Genomic DNA, 22,270 nt, shown 5'->3' on the forward strand with positions numbered 1-22,270 from the left:
AAAAAAATGTTGTTGCCTACTTCTTATTGTTTTCCTTATTTAATCTGAAGTTAACACTAAGGCACTTAATATCATTCAAAAACATCTAAACAGTAGCAGCCTACACATTTGTCACCTTCCCAATAGTAGACCTATCCTTAAGTTGTCAATACAGCTAGAGGGCTTTAACAATAATTTATAGAAGAAAAAAAAACATTTGAATGACGTTTGAATCATGACCAAACAATGTATACAGGCAATTCTGATTTCAAATGACAAGGAACAATTTAGATGTATGGAATAAAATTAGATGCAGCCTAATTACTGAGCCTTTAGACTTCCACATTGAATTAAAAAAGACATTGCACTTTGCCTTTAATAAGTAATAAGGCCTACACAAGTTTTCATTTAAAAGTGACTTTTCAACCAACACAAGAACGAAAGTTGTTCAGCTGAATTTCTGTTAGGGGGCCCACATTGACGTGTTTATTCTTATTGGGGAGAGGGGAGTGTGAGTTGATTTCCAATTCTGCGTTGCGTATTGCTAGCTGACCTGTTTGGACAAGTAGGCCTACGATAGCAGGGGTGGAACGCTTTTGATGAAGCCTGACGTCACCATGGCGTTCGTATAAGTACGGGCCGATTTCCCTCCCTCCACCCTCACAGCTTCGTCGAGTCTAGTCTTTGTCGAACTGCGCACTCTGCTCGAAAAAATGGACAACTCTGCAAATCAACTTTGTAAACTTTTTGTCGGCGGGCTAAACGTTGATACCGATGATGACGGCCTCCGCAAGCATTTTGAACAGTACGGTCAACTGACCGACTGTGTTGTGGTTGTGAATAAGCAGCTACAACGTTCCCGCTGTTTCGGCTTTGTAACCTACTCGAGCGCGGAGGAGGCAGATGCAGCAATGGCGGCTAGGCCACATGTCGTTGATGGCACCAACGTGGAGTTGAAGCGAGCCGTCGCCCGGGAAGATGCCGGGAAACCAGAGGCACTCGCCAAGGTCAAGAAAATTTTCATCGGGGGACTTAAAGACGATATCGAAGATGAACATCTTAATGAGTATTTTTCGCAGTTTGGCGAGATCGAGAAGGCAGAAGTTATTGCAGAGAAGGAAACCGGAAAGAAAAGAGGATTCGGCTTTGTTCACTTTGCAGATAACGACTCGGCCGATAAAGCAGTGGTTCTAAAGTTTCACACGATCAATGGACACAAGGTGGAGGTGAAGAAAGCTCTGACCAAACAGGAGATGCAAGCTGCTGGTCGTGGTAGCGGTAGAGGTGGTAGAGGGGGAAGAGGTATGAGGGGAAATCAAAATGGCTTCGGTAGCGGGAGAGGTGGTTACAACAGCTACGGGGGCGGTTTCGGTGGGGGCTATGGGGGCAGTGATGGCGGATATGGCGGTGGCTACGGAAATGGAGGCTATGGTGGATACGGAGCAGGCACCGGCTATGGCGGGGGATATGGCGACCAGATGGCAGGTTATGGTGGCGGTAATGGCTACAGTGACTTTGGCAGTGGGTATAGCCAGCAGTCCTCCGGCTATGGGCCCATGAAAGGCGGCAGCAACTACGCCGGCCGGAGCAACGCTCCTTACGCCAGAGGCGGTGGGGGCGGGTACAACAGAGGGGGTTATGGCGGCTATTGAGCCGGTGGCTACGACAGACTATTGCGGAAGAAATCTCCACTTAACACCCTCAATACCGTCAGATTGGACGTCAAACCGAACACAAATTCAGTCATCGGTCATCTGCCGTAAAGCACCTGGCAAAAATGCGGACACTGTGAACCCTATTCATTAAGAAGACCTCAAAACCAAACAGGTAGGAAGATCTCTTCCCAGAACCTGATTTGCACGACCAGCTGTCGCTGTAGGACACGTTCGATTGCAAAATTCATTTATCCTTTATGTTCCCAGTTGAGGGCGTGTAGCTGTCGTTAGTTGGCCTGCTTTTTATTTAGTTATGCGTACATTCGTTTTGAGTTAGTCATCTCTAGGATTGTTGTTTGATATTAGCCTATACTTTCTCTTACCTGCATTTTGAGCAACTGGTTCCGGATTTCCCTAAAAGCTAGTCTTTTTTCAATGTATAGGGGATGGGACGCATGTGCTATGGAATTTGATTTTTTTTTTTAGCTTTGACACTGATGTAAATTTGTATAACTATCCACTACTATTAGCTTTTAGGTTGTAGTTGGCTAGTTCGTAAATGGCGGAGCCAGTCAGTCTAAACGTTTCATTTTCTTGCCAAGATGTTTTGTAAATCAACGTCAGTAAATCCCAACACACATAGCGTCCAGCTATTAGCTTAATGTTCGTTTCATTTACTCCCAGCAATATCTCATGTACATTGTATAATCTGTCTGAAGATCAAACTACAATTGTTAAAGCATTGGTATGCATATGTATGTTCATTTTAAATAAACAGTTAAACAAACGTAGTTAGTTATTTTACTCATTTTACCAGGTTGCCTTAAGACGAGTCCACTATTGTATTGGTGACAAGTGATATGTCGTGACAGTTCTGCCTTATCACTTGCGTATTAGCTACATGGCATGTCATCCATTGCCATTCCTAATTCAGGTGGGTGAAATGGTTTCTAGTTGTCAAGTTTGCCCATGGCCATTGCATGGAGGCTTTTTAGGTTGCCAATAAATATCATTTTGACTTAAGAAATTGTTCCGTAACGTTACCTGTCCTATGTATATATTGTGGACATGAGGGCTCTCATATTTATCTTTGATTCCTACATTTAGGTGTTCATACTGTTATTCCAGTACGCCAAAATAGCAGTAGCAGTTTGTTTATACAGGGACCCTGTTCAATACCTGGGGTCGATTGTGATAGGACTCTGAAATATCTCTTTAGGATCACATCCTGCAAACTAGGTATGTAAATCAACCTGTCTTCACTATGTGTTGGTCAAGTATTAAGCATATGGATTTGAAATGGTACACAAACGTACTCATTTGGATTCATCTTTTAACAGTTCTTGCTTTTATTCATAGTTGATCGTATCAAGAGTATGCATCTTAATTTTTAGTTCTTAAAAAAAAAAAAAAGGGGTTGTCTACAGTATTGGTCCTAACTAAATTAATGGGTCAAGGAGACCATGTGCACTTCCTGCATTAATGCAAATCTGGAATGGCACATGGTGTTACCTCCTGACTTGGCATGATGCTTTGTCCGCACAGTGACTCATTCTTTACTTTCTTTCTCTCTCCTCTAGGTAGCCATGGTGACCTGACTGCCAGGACGCCAATCTGGCAATGATGAGTTTGTTTCCATCAAGACCTGTGGACCACAAAGGCGGTCCTATTGCCGCAGGTGATTTGAAATGCCGGGACTGGACCAACTGTCAAAGTGAAATGATTGATATTTGATATGTACAGGCTTGTATTTGGAAGTTTGCATTGGTCACCGTGCAACCTACTAGTGTTGCAATCTAGGTGGATGGAGGGTGAACATGACTCCTCATTGTGGTGTTTTTGCCTTCCTAGGACAGAGGCATGAATATTTGATCATCGCGTACTATGGGAAAACAGATGCCCTATCGTGGAAGTTGGTGCGCAGTGGTTTAATTCATGATTGTTTGCTAATATGAAAATAAAGTATTTTTTATTAAAATGTGAATGTTGTGTTATTGAAAACTGGGTTGAAGGAGTACTGGGAACAAGTTTGTAGCCATTAAGTTGTTTTTGTCTGGTGACTTGCTTTACTTTATAAAGCTTATTTTACCATCCCTAAAGACTGCTTCCACCATGCACTTCGGCAGTGAACGCAAACATCAGTAAGTGCATAACTAACATGTCAGATTTCTCTGAACAGCCGAATTTTTACGAAATGGTGCACTGACAAATGTTTGCACTATGGTGTATGTGCAGGCTGTACGCTTAAGGCATGTTTTTTGCAGACTCTAACCGCTAGTAGTTGGTAATGACTTAGTCCAAAATCAAAGTTTGTTAGTTTTCTGTTGTTATGAGTATACATTTCACATCAGTTGTGGATCTTTCCTGACCTAAAATTATGAGGAAAAGTGGACCCCATTTAATTTACCTATTTATTGTAATGAGTCCACATCTCATTGGTTGTGGGTCTTGCCTGTCCTAAAATTAAGTGGAAGTGGACCCCATGTATTTGAACTGTTACCTATTTTCCCCATTCATTTGGAACTAGGTCATAAACCTGTATCTACACCATTGTTGAACATTGACCTGATCTAGTTTCCACTTTCATCTAACCACTATACAACAAAGTACATGTTTAGTAGGCCTACATGTTTTAAGTTGGAACTCAATTGCCTGGTGGAAGAACATTAACCAAGATGTGTGCTGCGAGTACATAGAATTAGCATATCGATAGGATGCTGAAACTTTTGGGCGTATAAGGCGCTGATTTTATTCTGCAATGGTCTTTTGTATGATACTTCTGCCAAACCATTCCAGGTTCAACCACTATGGGGTTGTGAGTTTGAAAATCAAGGGTTCTGGGTCTGCTGGCTCAAGGAGGATTGTTTGTTATGAAAAGCACGTTTCATTACACCCTATCAGTCCGTATTGTCAGACATGTTAATATAAAACGACACTATTAAAAAGTAAGAGGGTAAAGGGTTTAACCTGGCAACTACAGTACATTTGGGTTCAGCAACGGATTTCCAGTCGTCCATTGTCTGTATTTGAATGTCGTCGGGGTGGGTGGGACTTGAGTTGAACCACCAATCAACGATGGTAACGTCTTTTCCACGCATTCGTCAGACGCACACTTCGTTTACGTCTTTGAAGAGGGTCTGCTTATTTGTATCGCGCTCAGTTTTATTTCTCCTACAACAAATCCGCGAGTAATCATGACGAACCAACTTTGCAAACTGTTTGTCGGTGGATTAAACGTTGAGACCACAGATGATGGCCTTCGGCAGCATTTCGAGCAGTACGGCCAGCTAACGGACTGCGTAGTGGTCCAAAACCAACAGCTACAACGGTCCCGCTGTTTCGGCTTTGTAACCTACTCGAGCGCGGAGGAGGCCGACGCAGCTATGGCCGCCAGGCCACATGTCGTCGACGGTACTAACGTGGAGTTGAAAAGGGCTGTTGCTCGTGAAGATGCCGGTAGGCCAGAGGCACTTGCCAAAGTAAAAAAGATTTTCATAGGTGGCCTGAAGGACGACATAGAAGACGAACACCTGAATGAATACTTCTCTCAATTCGGCGCCATTGAGAAGGCCGAAGTAATCAGCGACAAACAGACCCTCAAGAAACGGGGATTCGGCTTTGTCTACTTCGAAGATAACGACTCCGCAGACAAAGCAGTGGTTCTGAAGTTCCACACCATTAATGGGCACAAGGTGGAGGTAAAGAAGGCCCTCACCAAGCAGGAGATGCAGTCCGTCGGGGGTCGCGGTGGCCGGGGCAGAGGTGGCCGGGGAAGGGGAATGTCTGATAATGGTTACGGCGGCGGAAGAGGTGGTGGATATGGCAGCTATGGTGGGGGCTACGGAGGAGACGACGGCGGTTACGGTGGAGGATACGGCAACGGTGGTGGTTACGGTAACCAAGGGGGGTACGGAGGAGGTTACGGAGATCAAATGGGGGGCAGCTACGGTAATGGTTATAATGACTTTGGCGACGATTACGGACAGCAGTCCTCCGGCTATGGTGCAATGAAAGGGGGTAATTATTCAGGCAGGAGCGCTGCACCGTACTCCCGTGGAGCCAGCGGTGGATATGGCAGAGGTGGATATGGTTATTAGCCTGGTACCATCAACATCCTTTGACCCAATTAATTGAAATGACATAGCAAATTCCTGATTAATGAACTACACACATGGGTTGGGTGCCCTTTTGTTGCTACACCTGGAGGACCTGCACTCATCACCCACCCGCACCCCGAATGACCCCCCCACGTCCACGTACTACCCCCACCCTCTGGACACCATTTCTCCAGGCGGCTCTAATGTCAAAGACATTATGGACTTTGTTACCGGTTAATCTTTCTGAATTGTCAATGTAGTTATGTGATCAAAGTATCAACTTTTTTTTTTCCTTTTTTTTTTTTTTAAAGTATTGTGAACGTGGCTGCTTCAAAACTTCGAATGATACTGTATGTCATTAGTACCAGCCAGTTTAAGAAGTCAACATGATACTCAGGGGTATTGATGAAGTTGAAAGCAGTTAATTATATGCTTGAGTATTTCAGGATCTTAATGTCGTAACAAAGTATGCTATTATTTTGAACAATTTCAAGCACCATTATTTTTACTTAATTTATATTTTTTTGATGGTTACCTCATGTTTTTTTCCGTCTAATGTGCTGTTCTATACCTTGCAAACAATGCAGTTTTATGGAATGTTACTTAAATAGTGTAATATTAGTTGGCGCTTAAGCCTTACTCTTTTGCCTGTAATAAAGTTTTTAATGTTTGAAAACAATCAAGGCTCATTATTCTTTGTCCAACCAACCATATAGTAGTGGAAAACATCATAATGTCTCAAAAAGAAAGACGGTACTAGAAATCAGTGCTTCAAAGGATTTAGGACCACGGCCCCTTGGCAAGTCACGCCGTTCGAGCACCATATCTTGATGTCAGCATTGCGTTGGGCAGTGAAAGCTGTCTGTCGATTATCATGTAGGTCACACATTTCTAGGTGTCTAAATCATACCTAAAATGTCTATATTACTTTACCATGGTGTATGTACAGAACTAACGTCGTATTAGGATTATTTTTTTCAACAATGCGAACTGTGAAAAATGGTCATTTTACGCCACTAGGAGGAGGGCTGTGCTTCGACCTTATATTTATTCATGGTGTCGACGTCCGCCATTTTAGACACCAGAAGCACCGTCGCCGTTCTTGCGCGGGCTCTGTCGTAGTAATACAATCTTATTATGGTTGAACCTCTTCAGTTCTAGACAGCTCCACTGGCTAAATCTCTTGTGTAGCGTCCCCCGTGATCCCGGCTGCTATGAATAGGCTACATTAATGCCCAGGCCGAATACATATTCATAGTTTTGCCTGACAAGCAGCTCGCGGACTGCGCTTATAAATATTTTCGTTTGGTTATTTTGTTCATTTTTAACATGGCTGATAGTGATTATCACATTTGGGCGATTTAACAGTCAATTTTTGATTTGAATGATTACAAATGCAATGAATGATGCACGTTTCAACAACGACAGATTTAACAATTATTTTCATCCAGGCAATGTCAAGTTCATGGAGATAAAAATCACTTATAAAATGTTTTTGCTGAACGGTACAACGTGATTGACAATCCTACATGAAGTAGGAATGATCATAGTTGCAAAATATGACTAGCATTATATCCTGCATAGTCTATAGATTCTCTGATAATATTAATATTAATTCACCATACACGCTTTCTACCCATACGGTTCGTATCTGACTGACGATACCCTGGCATGAATCAATCTGGCAAGAGAAACTAGGCTACTATGAAAATCTCTGCTGCGACCACGGTCCCATTTGTTTTCCCTCCATATATGGTCGCTTGTCAGATAGTCTTTCCCCTTTCTAATTTGTGGTTTTAAGGGGTATCAAAGGAAAACCGTAATTGCATTCCAAGCGTTTTCATGCATTTTTAAGAACATTCATAACATTAATTGATGTTATCGCAATTGTGTCGTTTTAACACCAAAAGTAAATGCAATTTTTGCCTTGAATGATAACAAAATCACTGTTAATATTTGAAAAAATCAGCTGAACAAGGATACAACAGGATTGACAGTAATTACTCAAGTAGTAATTAATCGTAATAGAAAAGGGTGTGTAACAAAGCATTCATTTTCATGATATCATCAATAACTAATTAGTCATGATGAAACTGCTTTGGAGGACCAAGTATCATACGTGTAAGATACGTGTCATACGTGTTGTTATTTTACAATCATTTTAATTAGATTACACAATTTCTGTTCGATTGGGAACACTATCCGACAGGGAAACACATTGACACCACACCGGATTGTCATCAAAGCAACATATGACGGGTTATTCTCAAACACTCGTCCTTTCCATAGCTTTCATAGACAAACATTATAAACTAAATTATTTTATGGTTTCCTCTATGCCCATGTTTTTGCCACGTTAGCCGTTAGAACAGAACCGGGCACCCGAGGCAACGAATCGGACGTGCGATTGTCCTGAATATCCTCTCCGGTGGTGGAAGGGGCGGGATGAAACAGTGAAACAGCTCCGTTTTCACCTAGATTTCAGGAAACTATTTCTGAAATGGTTAAAATGAGAAATAAAAGATCTGTGAGAGAATGTGTGATCATTAGCGGGGTTTTTTTAAGCCAATGAATGACACAAGACCCGACACCGGTAAACCACCTTCATGCTCGCCCAGTAGCAGTAGTGTATTGTTGCACTTTGAACTATTCGTTTTGTGCATGGGCCCGTAGCTAGAGCTAACCCGCTACTCATGCAGCAGCACATCTGACACACCATGGACTGTGTAACGTTGGGGTAAGTCTTGGGGTAGGATTAAAGTGTACTCTTCTGATGGTGTGTTAGTTTTAAATCGGCCAAACGCTTGGTTTAAACATATGGCATTCCCGGCGAATGGAAGCTATCTAGTTTACTAGCCACCCCACAGTCTGTATATGTTGTCGATATAGCGGACTAGCACTGCTTACGAAGAGAGATAACTAGCTAGCAAGCAAGCTAGCTAGGTAGGTTTGATGGAAGGGGACCCAGCGTGAGAAAAAGCAAGTCCACCGGCATTATTTGTAGCTAGCTAACAGAATCGTCAGCAAAGTGTAACGACCTAACCAACTGGAGAATTAAGCTACCAGCATCACAAGCATGTGCTAGTTCAGAGATGTTGTTGCATGAAGAATAGAATTAAGGTCGTCTGGTACTGGCATAGCTAGGTTTTGCTATGAACTTTCAGGTCTTTTACTTCATTTGAGTTTTCGAACAGGATTTCGTCCTCATAGTTTGGGTGACACCATGACATTGGAATTCCAATCTGAACAGCAGTGGGAGTCCTAGCTACATTACTAGACCACTATGGGTTGAATAAACCTAAATTAAAAAAGACTATTATGTAGTTTGCACTTGCTGGATGGAGGCTCGCCGTTGCTCATGTTGGTCTCCTTCCGCCAGACCTACCTCTGTTATATTGATCATCATAACATAATATTATGATGAGGCTATATCACAATTGTTCTATCTAGACATAATGAATGAGTAACCGAATAGATTGTATCTGAATAGATGAATCGATTAGTTATCATATGCATATATATCTCTTAATTTTACATTAAGCATGAGTACTTGCCCAAAAATAGGTTTGGGGCCAGGGTTGGAGCAAAGATTAGGGTTGAGGCTGGGGTTAGGGCTGGAGCTAGTGTTGCAATAGGATATGGGTTGGGGTTAGGGCTGCAGACTGTGGCTGGGGTTAGGGGGGTTCGAGTTAGGGAAAGGGTAAGATGTAGGGTTAGTTAATTATTTGGCTAGTGTTATGAGTTATTTGAGGTAATCCTGCTTATTCCCAGTGTATCCCTGATCAGTCCAGTGTCTAGTGCCCAGCTGACCTGTGACTCTGAGGAAGATGCCGTGGATGTGGGGATGCACACCTTCAACCACACTCATATGAGGAAGGCATTTCAGCTAATGAATGACTTAAGGAGGTAGGTTGCTTTTTTATTTGTTGTTTTCTTTATGGAGTTGGGGCTAGGATTTATTTAAAGGAGCTACACATTACATTTTCAATGTACTACTGCATATAATGGCCTTGAAATCTGTAGGGACTGTGGAGCGATGGTGTTTAAAAGTAGCAGCTCCCCATCTATGTTTCATTTGGCTATGGTATTAGCTCTGTTGTCAAATTGTAGCTAGTTACAGAAAGAAGGCAAATCAAAGCTATCCTTGGCAAATATGTATTATTATCTATTAACTTGACATGTTGGGATATTATCTCAATGGTCTGGAAAGCCATTTTTGCAATTGAAGCAAGCTAGTACCAATGGCTAGTACTAAGACGTAAACACACAGCTCACTGTAATTGCAATTTTCACTCGTGGCCACAGGGACCCAGATTTCATATGTAGCTCCTTTTAAAATGAGTGTAATTCAACTCTCCTTATATTTTGTTAATGATATTTTATTTGGTAAGCTGGGGAGGAGAGGGGAGGTACCTGTAGGCATCCTAGGGATTCAATCCTTTAGGCAGCAGCACTAACCACCTGAGAGAGTGCGGGCGTACAGGTTTAATTTTTATGATACATTTGGGGAGGCTTTCCTCCACAGCTGGGAGCACTTGCAACCTTTGGTGTAATGATTTGGGAAATCTGTCTTATCTCTTGTGATTCCAGTAAGAAAATGCTGTGTGACGTTCTGTTGGTGGCGGGAAATATAGAGGTGCCGGCTCACAAGGTGGTGCTGGCATCCTGCAGCCCCTACTTCTGTGCCATGTTCACAGGTATTGCCCTTCACCTCGTTCATAGTTAACCCATTTAAAGGGCACACCCAAAAAAGAATAATCTGATATCTGGGTATCTGATATCTGGGGCTCTGATATCTGGGCAATCGCTACCTGTGCTTTGTATAGTGACCTTGCGACAGCATTCCATGTTGTCCTTCTTTTGAATTCTCAATAATTCCCCACTTCAAAAAATGTGTATCCACCGTGCTGTCGTTGTGCAGTAGGTAGGATAATCTCAAAGTATTTCAGGGCAACAGAATGCTGTTCCAAGCTTGCACGAGCCACGATACAAAGCACTGGTCGTAAATTCTGAAAACATTTGCTAGGGAAATGACTTGCACATGATACAATTACAATTCGATAAGGTTGTATCCTGTTATAATGAGTATATCTGTCATGATTAGTTGCTGGGTCAATGTTGTGGTGGATGCGGATATCGCTGATCGCTGCTTAAGAGTGAGAACTGTTCTTCTCTTATAGTGTGTGTGCGTGTGCATGTGCGTGTGTGTGTGTACACCCGCTATGTGTAGGGGACATGAGTGAGAGCAAAGCCCAGCAGGTTGAAATCAGGGAAGTGGATGGTCAAACGCTAAGGAAGCTGGTGGACTACATCTACACAGCGGAGATTGAGGTGACAGAGGACAACGTTCAGGTGAGAGAGCTCTAACCACTGGTCTATAGACCCTGGACAGACGGGATAGGGGTTGCTAATGTAGAAGAGGTGATTTGGAATCACGCTCTTGTGTTAAGGTTGCCCTACCTGAGACATACTCAAATGACACCTATGGACCTAGAGGATGTCCGGTTGGCCTAATGGTAGATGCTTCTACGTACTGCTATTTCATTCCAATTTCTCTCAGCGAAAACAAACTTTTAAGGGCAACTGCGTTGCTTAACTGTCTCAAAGCAAAACACAATTTCTGTGTTTATCCTGAGTGGTGGGGCAGCTAATTCGCTGTTTCACAGATGACTGATTGCTGCTTTAAAATACCTGCAGGATTTGCAAGCTTTTTGAATGCTTATATGTACGATTGACCGTGTTCAAGTGTTTACAGTACAGCAGTGAAGTCAGTAGAGAATTGATTGCTGCTGATTCTTTAATGTCGCTTTTTCAGTGCTTTTTGTTATTCAGCATAATGTTGGCCGCCCTCTCCAGCCCTTTCCCTTTCAGCAGCATGGGATAGTCTTCTCTGTCCTAGCTGGCCAGGCCAGACGTTTAGCAGGCAGGGCATTTCCTCTTATTATTAGCTCAGGAAGTGTGCATGGAGTGAGGGGAAATCCTCTGCGTTAGCAACGTGTGGGTGGGTGGGTGGGTGGTGTGTGTGTTTGGAGCCACTGATCATATGGGCTCTATTAGAATGCGTGGCTGCAAACAACAGCCCCCTTTTTAGACCCACGGGCAAGATGTAAAAAAAATAAAATAAAGAAATCCTAGCCCTATTCAAAGGACTGACCCAGTTTTAAAGCACACTACCAAACCACTGGCAGGAGAGAGGCTAATAAACCAGAGATGCCAAAGAGCTCCTTTAGACCTGACCACCATTTACTGGTGCATGCAGTGCCTTCTACAAGTATTTCAATGATAGATCATATAAAAAATAAAAAAAACCCACAAGATATAAAAGAAAACCCCACAAACATACAAATACTGTGATATTAAAGGCATACAGTTCACCTCATTTATAAAAGGATGATTCCTTTCCTGAAAGCAGTCTATCGACAAGAAGAAAGTGCAAACCACGCTTTAGGTTGGTTTACAAACATGCTAATTAGCCAGACTGAGACAGTGAGACGATAGTGAAACGGAGTGCGGATTAAGCCTTGATTCCTGGCGAGAGGTACATCCTGACACGAGTGATATGGCTGGACAAGTACAGCACGTGTGTCTTTGAAAGATCAAATAAGTCCGTCGTCCCTGCGTTGTTTCTGCGCGTAGGTTCTGCTGCCTGCTGCCGGCCTCCTGCAGCTGATGGACGTGAGGCAGGTGTGCTGTGAGTTCCTCCAGTCTCAGCTCCATCCCACCAACTGCCTCGGGATCCGTGCCTTCGCTGACCTCCATACTTGCACTCAGCTGCTCAACCAGTCACATGCTTATGCCGGTGAGTTTCACTTTTACTTTGGGAATGAACCCCAGAGGATGTCGTAGGCGTAGAGACGCGCCATGCAGTCAGAGTCTGCCAAGAGAAGGTGAGGACATGGCACTGAAGGTGAGGACATGGCTCCTTTCATACTTTGTTTATGAATTAGAGAGGGGTGGGAGGACAGAAAGGTCAAAGCAGAGATATTTCATTTTAGAGACATGAGTAATCTAGGACTGGTTTGCTGTACGCTGATAACCCTTTGCCAGAGCTCATGGGTGTGACGGAAAGTGTTTATTTGTGCTTGTTTAACTGTGCTGTGTGCTTGTTTAACTGTGCTGTGTGCTTGTTTAACAGAGCAGCATTTCTGTGAGGTGATGCTTGGCGAGGAGTTCATGAGCCTGTCCCTGCAGCAAGTGTCCAGTCTGATCTCCAGCGACAAACTCACTGTGTCCACTGAAGAGAAGGTAGGTCAGAGAACCCCAAGACCACTATTTCTGCCCCCTAAACTCACTCCTGCTTCTGTTTCCATCAGGAACACTGTACACACAGAGCAGACACATACCTTTCAGGGTTCTCCCCAGGGTTTTAGAACAGTGTGGCGCTGGATTGCATTATCAAAACCTGACTTGCGCCAAGTTCACAGCATGGCGCAGTGGCACTCTTGTATTCTTTGGGAGAGAACCCTGCCTTTTGTTCATGCTATCAGGACCATATCCCAGCTCCCACTGAGCCCTGCACAGCTCTCCTCTCAGGCTCTCTACTCTCTTATCTGATGCCACTCACCCCCACACGTTTCCTGTCACTCCTGCTGTAAGGGACACCCTGTCACTAACAGCTTGTCACTCACCATGCATGAGTGAGTTGGCGCAGAAGGAGAGGGCATGAGCGTCTGGCCCTTCGCTGCAGGCATCACGCTCTCTTGTATAATCTGCCCACAAAGCAGCGTTCTCGTCAGCCCACAGTTCCACACCGACGTGACACCAGCTCATCTCGACAGTTTGGCCCCTGTCTCTATTCTCTCCAATCAAACCACTGATCCTATCTTCAGGGAGTAGGGGGTGGGGGATGGAGGAGGTAGAGAGAGGTGGTTGTAGAGGCTGGAATAGGAGGGTGGAGGAGGTAGAGAGAGGTGGTTGTAGAGGCTGGAATAGGAGGGTGGAGGAGGTAGAGGTGGTTGTAGAGGCTGGAATAGAAGGGTGGAGGAGGTAGAGGTGGTTGTAGAGGCTTGGATAGAAGAGTGGAGCCACAGCTGTGCCGTGTTATCAAGCCTTTGTGTTCCTCCGTCAGGTGTTCGAGGCCATGATCGCGTGGATAAAGCATGATAAGGAGGCCCGTCTGGAACACATGCCCAAGCTGATGGAGCATGTTCGGCTGCCACTGCTGTCCAGAGACTACCTGGTGCAGGTGGGACAGCTCCAGGATTATATTCATGTTTTGGTAACACTTTGTTATACTAGGGTTGGCTCGTCAAATCGCTTTCAATTCAGGAATTAGTTGAATTAGAAATTTGAAAATGGAAAAACATTTCATGTAAAAGTTAAAGGAGCCATTTTCACTGTACTCCAGCATAAAACGTCCTTGTGTAGCTCCTTTAATGCCCTATTTGCAGTCATTGAATTGTAATTTCAATTTTTTAATTTTTTTTTAAATTATTTTTAATTAACTTCCTGAATGGACTGAATTGAAATTCAACTGACTCCAACCCTGTATAATACAGCCCTGTTTCAACTGGTGTTTACGAAGAAACTATGGTAACCAAATCCAATGGTGATTGTATGTGAAATGTCGTTCATTGTCCTGTCCTTGTACTTACCATTGTGCTTGTTTCATTGTTTTGTGTCACATGTCCTGGAGCAGATAGTGGAGGAGGAGGCCTTGATCAAGAACAACAACACCTGTAAAGACTTCCTGATCGAGGCCATGAAGTACCACCTCCTGCCTGCAGACCAGCGGCACCTCATCAAGACTGACAGGACACGACCGCGCACGCCTGTCAGCCTTCCCAAGGTCAGGCCACACACAGACACACACATACATACACACACACCTCCTAATCTTGCAGAGCCAGACAGTGTGCCTCCAAATATTAAAGCAATCACAACCAGACACAACCGAACCAGACTTCCCCTCGCGCCTCTTCTCTCTCACACACACACACACACACACACACACACACACACACTCATAGAGACACGCGCTGTAGCTGAACAGGAGCCCTCTTGTCGTGTGTGTGTGTGTGTGTGTGTGTGTGTGTGTGTGTGTGTGTGTGTGTGTGTGTGTGTGTGTGTGTGTGTGTGTGTGTGTGTGTGTGTGTGTGTATACATCAGGTGATGATCGTGGTGGGTGGGCAGGCTCCTAAGGCCATCCGCAGCGTAGAGTGCTATGACTTCCAGGAGGACCGCTGGTACCAGGTGGCCGACCTGCCATCCAGACGCTGTCGAGCAGGTGAGCCTCCCTTTGGCGTCTTCTGCCCCCTAGTGACCAGAAACCATAGACCCGGAGAGCTGCTGGATGTACCAGCCCAGCACTGAAACCCAGGAACCTTCAGCCATGTTCTCACAGAGCCACGTCGGTGCGAACATGGAAACACCGCCCCAGAGCTCGACCCAGAGCGCCGACAGGGACCGACCCATACTTTTGACAGTACTTCCATAGGCAGTGTGTCGGAACCACCTTTTGCGTGGCGTACGTGGCTGACATGAGCACCAGAAAGAGTCTCCTTTCACATGGATGATAAAGTTTGATTATTATCTCAAATGCTTTATCAGGAAAAATGCTAAACTAATTCATATCTCTCTCTCTCTCTCTCTCTGTCTCTCTCAGGTGTGGTGTTCATGGCGGGGAGGGTGTATGCGGTTGGGGGCTTTAACGGCTCATTGCGAGTGAGAACGGTTGACGTGTACGACGGTGTGCGTGACCAGTGGACCACAGTTCCCAGCATGCAAGAGCGACGCAGCACCTTGGGAGCCGCTGTGCTTGGGGACCTGCTTTACGCCGTGGGGGGTTTCGACGGTAGCACAGGTACCAACCCCTCCTCCTCCTCCTCCTCGTGCTCCACCTCCTCCTCTCTCAAATCCATATGAGTCAAAATGCCCCAGTTACCACAGCCCCAATACGAATGAATGTGTTGTTTGCGTCTCCTGCAAGGCTATTTAGACAGTTTGAGCGTGGCGCAGTGAATGGAACAGGGAGCGGTGCTGGCCGAGGATGAGGCTGGAGATTGTATGGGAGACACAGTGGTTGATCTGATGGCACTGATACAGTGGAACAGAAAGGGGACCATTTACATTGGGCCTCAGTGGGGGTTTCCTTCTCTGGCTGTGTGCTCTCAGGGTGCACAGAAGAGCGTTTGTTCACACTCTTCCTCTCCTCTCCTCCCTCTCTCTCTCTCTTTCTCTCTCCTCTCCTCTCCCTCCTCCCTCGCTCCATCCTCTCAGGTTTATCCTCGGTGGAGGCTTACAGCTACAAGTCTAATGAGTGGACGTTTGTAGCTCCCATGAACACCAGGCGGAGCAGTGTGGGCGTAGGAGTGGTGGATGGTAAGAAAATGATAGGGAGGGAGGGAGGGGGTGTTCACGGTATTATTACTACTGGTACTATTATAATAATAAACTTCATTTGTATAGAACTCTGCTCTCATACAATTGTGCAGCCCAGTGTGCTTTATAATGATCACTGGAGAGACGAAAGCGGTCGTAAAATGAGCGAAGCCTGAAAACACACAGAAAAAACACAGAAAGAAAGCAAAAGGAGAGCCATGAACATGGGAATACAGGTTCTTGAAAGTCTGAATAAAATTTGATTATCTAGATAAACGGCTAGGTAATGTGGCTTGCGATTCAGGAATTCTACTCTGGGGCAGCAGTCCTAAAACTGTGCTGACAGAAATGCAAGCGTGGCGTCGCTGGTGAAGCTCTGGTGTGAGTCTATTGAACATCCGCCCGTGCCTGTTGTGTGGGTGTGGGTGTGTGTGTGTGTGTGTGGGTGTGGGTGCGGGTGCGGGTGCGTGTATGTTCTGTCTCTTGACGTGAGTATATGTTGAGTATCTTTTGTGCATTTGGTGTATTTCTCAGTGGGTGTGTGTTGTGTTGTGCAGGGAAGCTGTATGCAGTGGGCGGGTACGACGGGGCGTCGCGGCAGTGCCTCAGCACCGTGGAGGAGTTTAACCCCGGCAGTAACCAATGGGGTTACGTGGCTGACATGAGCACCAGGCGGAGCGGAGCAGGTACGACCCGACAAAATCTTCTCATTCTCTGGAACACAAAAGCAGTCCAAGTCTCTCAGACAGACAGACAGACACAGGGATGGGCAGCCATAGGTATGAAGTTCAGCTCAGAGTTAGGACTTTTAGGACTTAAGGCCTACAGACACATTAGCGGCGTACAATGAGTGTCCTGTGCTCATTGTGCTGTCTGCTCAGCTGTTGGCCAGCAGGAACATTATCTACAGGCTAGCTCCATCTTGTGGGCCGTTAATGGACTGCTGTTTTGGTTAATATTGACTAAGTCGGAGGTGTGTCAGAGAGGTTTGTTTACATAGCAACTAGGAAACAAATGATTGAGTCCGAATGTTTGACTTTATCTGTTGTCATAGAGAAGTTGTGTTTGTGCAACGGGTGTGATTTGTGTTTGTGTGTGTGTGAGTGAATATGACCGTTAAAGCCCCCCCACAGCATACACCCAACCTGCCTTGAGCACCACACCTGACACATTCCTGTGTGTGTCCGTGTGTGTCCGTGTGCGAGCAGGTGTTGGAGTGCTGAGCGGGCAGCTGTATGCAGCGGGGGGCCATGACGGACCCCTGGTGAGGAAGAGCGTGGAGGTGTACGACCCCCCCAGTAACACCTGGAGACAGGTGTGCGACATGAACATGTGTCGGAGGAACGCCGGTGAGCTGCCCACCACAACACCCCCCCCTGAACCACCAGCCTCCGACACACTTGTGTAGATGGGGAGAGAACAGAAGAAGGAAACAGACGTGTTATTGGAGCTTTAACCTAACCCTGTTGAGACACACACACACACACACACACACATCACAGTATCTTTTACTGAGAAAAGCACTATACAAAATAAATGCATTATTATTATTATATGTACAGACACTGGGAGAAATTGGAGGGCAGGGTCAGCCACAGTGTAGCGCCCCTGGAGCCTTGGCAGGTAATGACATCTAGGATTTGATACCAGTAGGCGACAGCACCCTCCGGTTGCCGGGTCACAACCTGTATGGTTTTCCAGTCAGACCGGGAATGAGACAGCATGTGGCTCTCCATATTGCTTAAACCTATTCAATCAACATAGAGAGTAGGTCCAGGGGTTAAACCCAGCCTTATGCTCACTACTACTACTCAGTGTATTGTGTGTGTCTCTGTCTGTCTGTCTGTCTGTCTGTCTGTCTCTGACCTCTTCCCTCTGTTTGTGCCAGGAGTGTGTGCCATTAACGGGCTGCTGTATGTGATAGGAGGGGACGACGGCTCCTGTAACCTCTCCTCTGTGGAGTATTACAACCCAGCCACAGACAAGTGGAGCCTTATCCCCACAAACATGGGCAACGGCCGCAGCTATGCAGGTAAACCACCGGTCAATCCCGGTTTGAACCACCAAACCCAGGACCTTCTCAGTTTGAAGCAGTATAGAGGGCCAGCTTCAATGATCCAGAGTAAGCCTGCAACACAGACTTAAAAAGTGTGTTCAATTCAGCCTCCATAGGCTATGTGTTCCAGGAGTAGGCTTTTTCCTGGGTGGATGAAACCACCCTATAAATGGGGGAGGTTTGGTTGTTGAAGTCATGATGTAGGGCATTAGTGTCATTCATCTCCCCCTCACTAATGTCCCCTGTCTCCCCTACAGGAGTATCAGTCGTAGACAAAGCCCTCTGACTAACGGCCCCCGATGGCTGGACCCCTCAGGCAGCTAAAGGGAGCCACTCGGACGCACAAACAGACGTCTGATTCGACTGTCAACTCCACAGAGTTCACTAGCTTGACGGCCATGTTGGGCTGAGCGTGGCGTGGGCCTGAGCTGCTATAGAGAGAAAGAGGGAGAGGAGGAACATTACCATTCATGGTCAGACTGACCGCCCAGTGTCAACAAAGCTGCCTGGAGCAGTGTGTCTTAAGACTGGCTGCCAAAAACCTTGAGGCCAAGCGGGGCTGGAAGGGGCCAGTGGCCCCCACAGATTCACAGGGGATGGTTAGCTGCATTAGTATTTGGAGAGCCACCCGCTCAATACTGGGGCTCCTTAATAATGGAACTGAGACTTGGAATAAACTGGTGAAAAGTTTAAAAACAAAGCCTTGTTTTAAGGGATAGACTAAGCTATGGCCAAGAGGTTACCGACCAGCCAAGGAAACTCAACTGACTGACAGACACACACACACACACACACACACACTGTGCCAACGGAGGCCTACCAAACTACAGGCCCTCGCTTTGCTGTGCTACTGATATAGAAATGCACTGATGGGCAAGTCTTCTGTGTAGCGGAGGTTCATGGACTGTAAGGAGCAGTGGAGTGAGACTGAGGTGGTGGTCACCACAGCCTGTCTGTCTAGGAGAGACAGGCCATACCTCTACAGACTGGGTGTCCATATCCTCTAGGGTGAGGTCTGGATACCTGGGAGGAGCTCAACCTGAGGACCAACCTAGAGTTCACCGTGGTCCAAACAACTGAAATGCTTACCATGTCTAATACCAATTAATCCAATTTTATTTTTTAAAATATTGAATTAATCATGTTTTTCCTCACCATTTTTCTGAATTGGATATCAGAGCAGGCTTCAGTGGGAAATACATGTTAATGTATGTGTTAAATGCACTGTAGAACTGCTAATTAATTACTAGTATGCGAGCAGTCTTGACTTGGCTTTCTCTACACAGTATGTGCCATCTGATGCTGGTCTTTGATGAGATGGAGAAAGATTACTTTCATATCTGCGTGTTTGCAAACCGTTGTCTCTCTCAATGAGACATGCCAAACGAACATTGACAGTCGACATGTCAAACAATGCATTAGCACTTTTTTTTGTTTTGGATGAAGCTTACTTCCTGTAACATAACCATGAGACTACGATAACACTGAACTTTTCTTTTTTAGGTTTCTAAAGCGTTGATCAGTTTGTAGGCGGTCAACTATTGGTTTATAGATAGTTTTTACATCAGTTATAAACAACCATTCCTCTGTGCACTAAATCTATCACATAGGATTGGAGTAAGCAGCATTATAAAACAACCAGAAGTGATGATCCCACTTTTTATAACTGAGTTATGGGTGTTTATAACTGATTCAATAAACCATCTATAAAGTAATAGTCTACTATCTATAAACTTAATGAGAAACACTTTACAAACCCCCAAAAGAAAACCTTTATGTAAAGTGTTACCAAGACTACTTTTAAATTTCTGATTAAAGGGATAGTTCACCCAAATTGCAACATTAGTTAAATGCTTCCTTACCTTGAATGTAGTCCATTGGCCAGGAGAGACTGAAATCCACGGTTCAGATTTGTTTGAAAAGCCACTTCTAACTTAAACCAACTTTAGCCACTGCTAACCAAAAAACAATGTTTCAAAATTATGGCCAAATTCAACCTCTAAGTGACTAAACCAAAGTCATAAAGTTAATGAGTTGATCTGGCCATGTCATTTTGAACGTTCTACTTGCCCAATTCCTCATCCTATTTTGTTTTGTTTGCTAGCCACAGTTAAGACACTGCTATCTTAACAAATCCAAACTATAGATAAGTCTCTCCAGGCCCATAGAATACGTCAAGGGTAACTAAGTTTGGAAATGAGGTGAACTGTCCCTTTAATGTCAGAATTGGGCACAATAATTATGTTATACTGTATGTAAAACTCAGCACATCTTTGACGAGGGTTGGTGTCAATTTCATTTATATTCCTTCAAACCATGAAGTGATTGGGGGGGGGGGAGTGTCAAATCTTGTGTCAGAATTTCAATTAATCCCCCTGAATTGACTGAATTTAAATATAATTTACACCAACCCTGTGTTTTACAATGCTTAATGTGATGTTCTCAAAGATGTTGGTGTTTCTGAGTAAAATTCTCCAATTTACTGCACAATCTCTAAGTTTACTATGGTTAGTGGTCAACCCAGAGTAATGTTGAAATATGCAGGACATAGGCAACTTGTATAATGTTTTTAAGTATATTGAATATTATATCAAGGTCAGTGAAATATTTTCTCTAAAAGTTTCTTCTATTGTGGATATTGAATTGTAGTAAATAGCATTTTTAACAAGAATTGTTTTGTGTACTATCTGAGTCCCTCTGAACCTTTTCCTTTTCTTCTGTTGGAGGAGGGGTTTCATTTGGACACACAGTTACAATGCCATTGATCATTATAATGTATAGAACACTTTCCTCTCATAACCTTAGAACAAAGGTCACCTGAGAAATGCAAAGCAGCCTTACTTTACACTTGAAATGCTACTGAAACTAACCTGGCTTTTTATTAACTGGGGACTATGCAGCTATGTGAGTCACCTTTGTTGGCCTGCAGTGTTGATGGAGGACATGAGTATGAGTGATCTGGACTGTAAGTTTATGAGGAGGATATCATATATAATATGGTTGAGTCAGGGATTTTTTTAAAAGGAGTGCCAAGGGTCATGTCAGTCAGGGATTTTCTAAAGGAGTGCCATGGGTCATATTCATGACCTTCTATATTACACTGTACTGAATGTTACTGAATGTTTGGGGCCACATTTAAATCGTGGCAAGGTATGGCCCATATCTACTTCAGAATATCACTGCAAAATGACTGACAAACCTAGACTGCACCCTCACATCTACACAGACTATCAGAGTCTTTGTGGAGGGATGCAGGGATTCAAGCTGGGGCACTCAGGGACCTGCACTGAGCCGGCACCATAACGCCAGGCTGGGGAGCATCTAACACCCTGCATGGACTTCATCCAATCCTCATATCTGTCTTCAGCTGCTCAGTTTATGACTGAAAATATGGCCTTGCATTTAAGTGTAGAGATTTATAAGGGAAGAGAGGCCTTGAATCATTGTCTAGCTGTACTGAATATTAAGATTGATGACGTTACTGTATGTGATCATTAGGGACTGCATATATCAGTATGATGTGCATTTTTCTATGACATTAAATAAATATATATGTATGGACCAGATGAGGAGTGGGATCTGTGGTTTGAAAGGACTCAGGCAGTGAACACATGGGGCAATTTGCGAACGTGTTACCGGTGTATTAGGGCAGTGTTGTCTGGATAGTTTAAGACTAAACCAAGTGGTTTATTAGGGCAGTGATGTCTGGATAGTTTAATATTAAACCCACTTGCAACGAAATATGTCAGGGTCTATTTGGATACACCTGTGCAGCAATGCTTAAGATTTAATATCACTGTCAACGAACCACTTTCAGGTAATTGGCGGAGGTTATATATCCCCCTAACTTGTGTCTAAGCAACACGTTAGACCTTGGAATTCAAGGTTTATGAGCCTGCCGACCATAGAAATAAAATGAGTCACTATATTCCTCTGGTGCCGACAGTTGTCAACAAGTGTTTGTTTGCCCAGCAAATCCGATGCGCACGCCTACATTAATAGGCTTAGATATTTCCACATCCTCGCAAATATATATTTGATTTACTTTTATATTATATAGAAGAATATCAAGCCTATAACAAACAGATCACTTCATAAAAAAGTTGAACTCGTGAAAGTGAGAAATGACCTGAGACATGAGATTGCGCAAACCGTTTATTGCC

At 44.4% G+C, this 22,270-nt stretch overlaps 3 protein-coding genes across 7 annotated transcripts; all 3 read left to right on the plus strand.

Moving 5' to 3' along the window:
* Window positions 1-650: 650 nt before the first annotated feature.
* LOC310816240 (heterogeneous nuclear ribonucleoprotein A0-like) lies at window positions 651-3,618 on the plus strand. 4 transcript variants are annotated; one of them, XM_083686318.1, is made up of 4 exons: window positions 651-1,806; window positions 2,742-2,873; window positions 3,215-3,312; window positions 3,486-3,618. In XM_083686318.1, the coding sequence occupies exon 1, from the start codon at window positions 693-695 to the stop codon at window positions 1,629-1,631; it is 939 nt and encodes a 312-aa protein (XP_083542444.1). In that variant the 5' UTR covers window positions 651-692; the 3' UTR covers window positions 1,632-1,806; window positions 2,742-2,873; window positions 3,215-3,312; window positions 3,486-3,618. The 4 variants fall into 4 exon arrangements, with proteins under 4 accessions (XP_083542444.1, XP_083542442.1, XP_083542443.1 ...); XM_083686316.1 differs by having other exon boundaries at window positions 3,215-3,618; XM_083686317.1 differs by lacking the exon at window positions 2,742-2,873.
* A 1,134-nt stretch (window positions 3,619-4,752) lies between these two features.
* LOC310816241 (heterogeneous nuclear ribonucleoprotein A0-like) lies at window positions 4,753-6,404 on the plus strand. The gene has a single exon (XM_083686319.1). The coding sequence runs from the start codon at window positions 4,829-4,831 to the stop codon at window positions 5,729-5,731; it is 903 nt and encodes a 300-aa protein (XP_083542445.1). The 5' UTR covers window positions 4,753-4,828; the 3' UTR covers window positions 5,732-6,404.
* Window positions 6,405-8,189: 1,785 nt separating this feature from the next.
* klhl3 (kelch-like family member 3) lies at window positions 8,190-21,664 on the plus strand. 2 transcript variants are annotated; one of them, XM_083686395.1, is made up of 15 exons: window positions 8,190-8,468; window positions 9,503-9,637; window positions 10,322-10,428; window positions 10,962-11,083; window positions 12,368-12,530; window positions 12,867-12,976; window positions 13,800-13,916; window positions 14,370-14,519; window positions 14,840-14,957; window positions 15,336-15,533; window positions 15,950-16,051; window positions 16,609-16,737; window positions 17,260-17,400; window positions 17,940-18,083; window positions 18,365-21,664. In XM_083686395.1, the coding sequence occupies exons 1-15, from the start codon at window positions 8,449-8,451 to the stop codon at window positions 18,391-18,393; spliced, it is 1,785 nt and encodes a 594-aa protein (XP_083542521.1). In that variant the 5' UTR covers window positions 8,190-8,448; the 3' UTR covers window positions 18,394-21,664. The 2 variants fall into 2 exon arrangements, with proteins under 2 accessions (XP_083542521.1, XP_083542522.1); XM_083686396.1 differs by having other exon boundaries at window positions 9,518-9,637.
* Window positions 21,665-22,270: the final 606 nt, after the last annotated feature.

The sequence above is a fragment of the Argentina silus genome (genome assembly GCF_951799395.1).
Source record: "Argentina silus genome assembly, chromosome: 15".
Classification (NCBI taxonomy): domain Eukaryota; kingdom Metazoa; phylum Chordata; class Actinopteri; order Argentiniformes; family Argentinidae; genus Argentina; species Argentina silus.

Coding starts and splice junctions, on each gene's coding strand:
- LOC310816240 (XM_083686316.1), top strand. CDS start 693: ATGGACAACTCTGCAAATCAACTTTGTAAACTTTTTGTCGGCGGGCTA.
- LOC310816241 (XM_083686319.1), top strand. CDS start 4,829: ATGACGAACCAACTTTGCAAACTGTTTGTCGGTGGATTAAACGTTGAG.
- klhl3 (XM_083686395.1), top strand. CDS start 8,449: ATGGACTGTGTAACGTTGGG. Junction 11,084..12,367: donor TGACAGAGGACAACGTTCAG/GTGAGAGAGCTC, acceptor TTCTGCGCGTAG/GTTCTGCTGCCTGCTGCCGG. Junction 12,977..13,799: donor CTGTGTCCACTGAAGAGAAG/GTAGGTCAGAGA, acceptor TTCCTCCGTCAG/GTGTTCGAGGCCATGATCGC.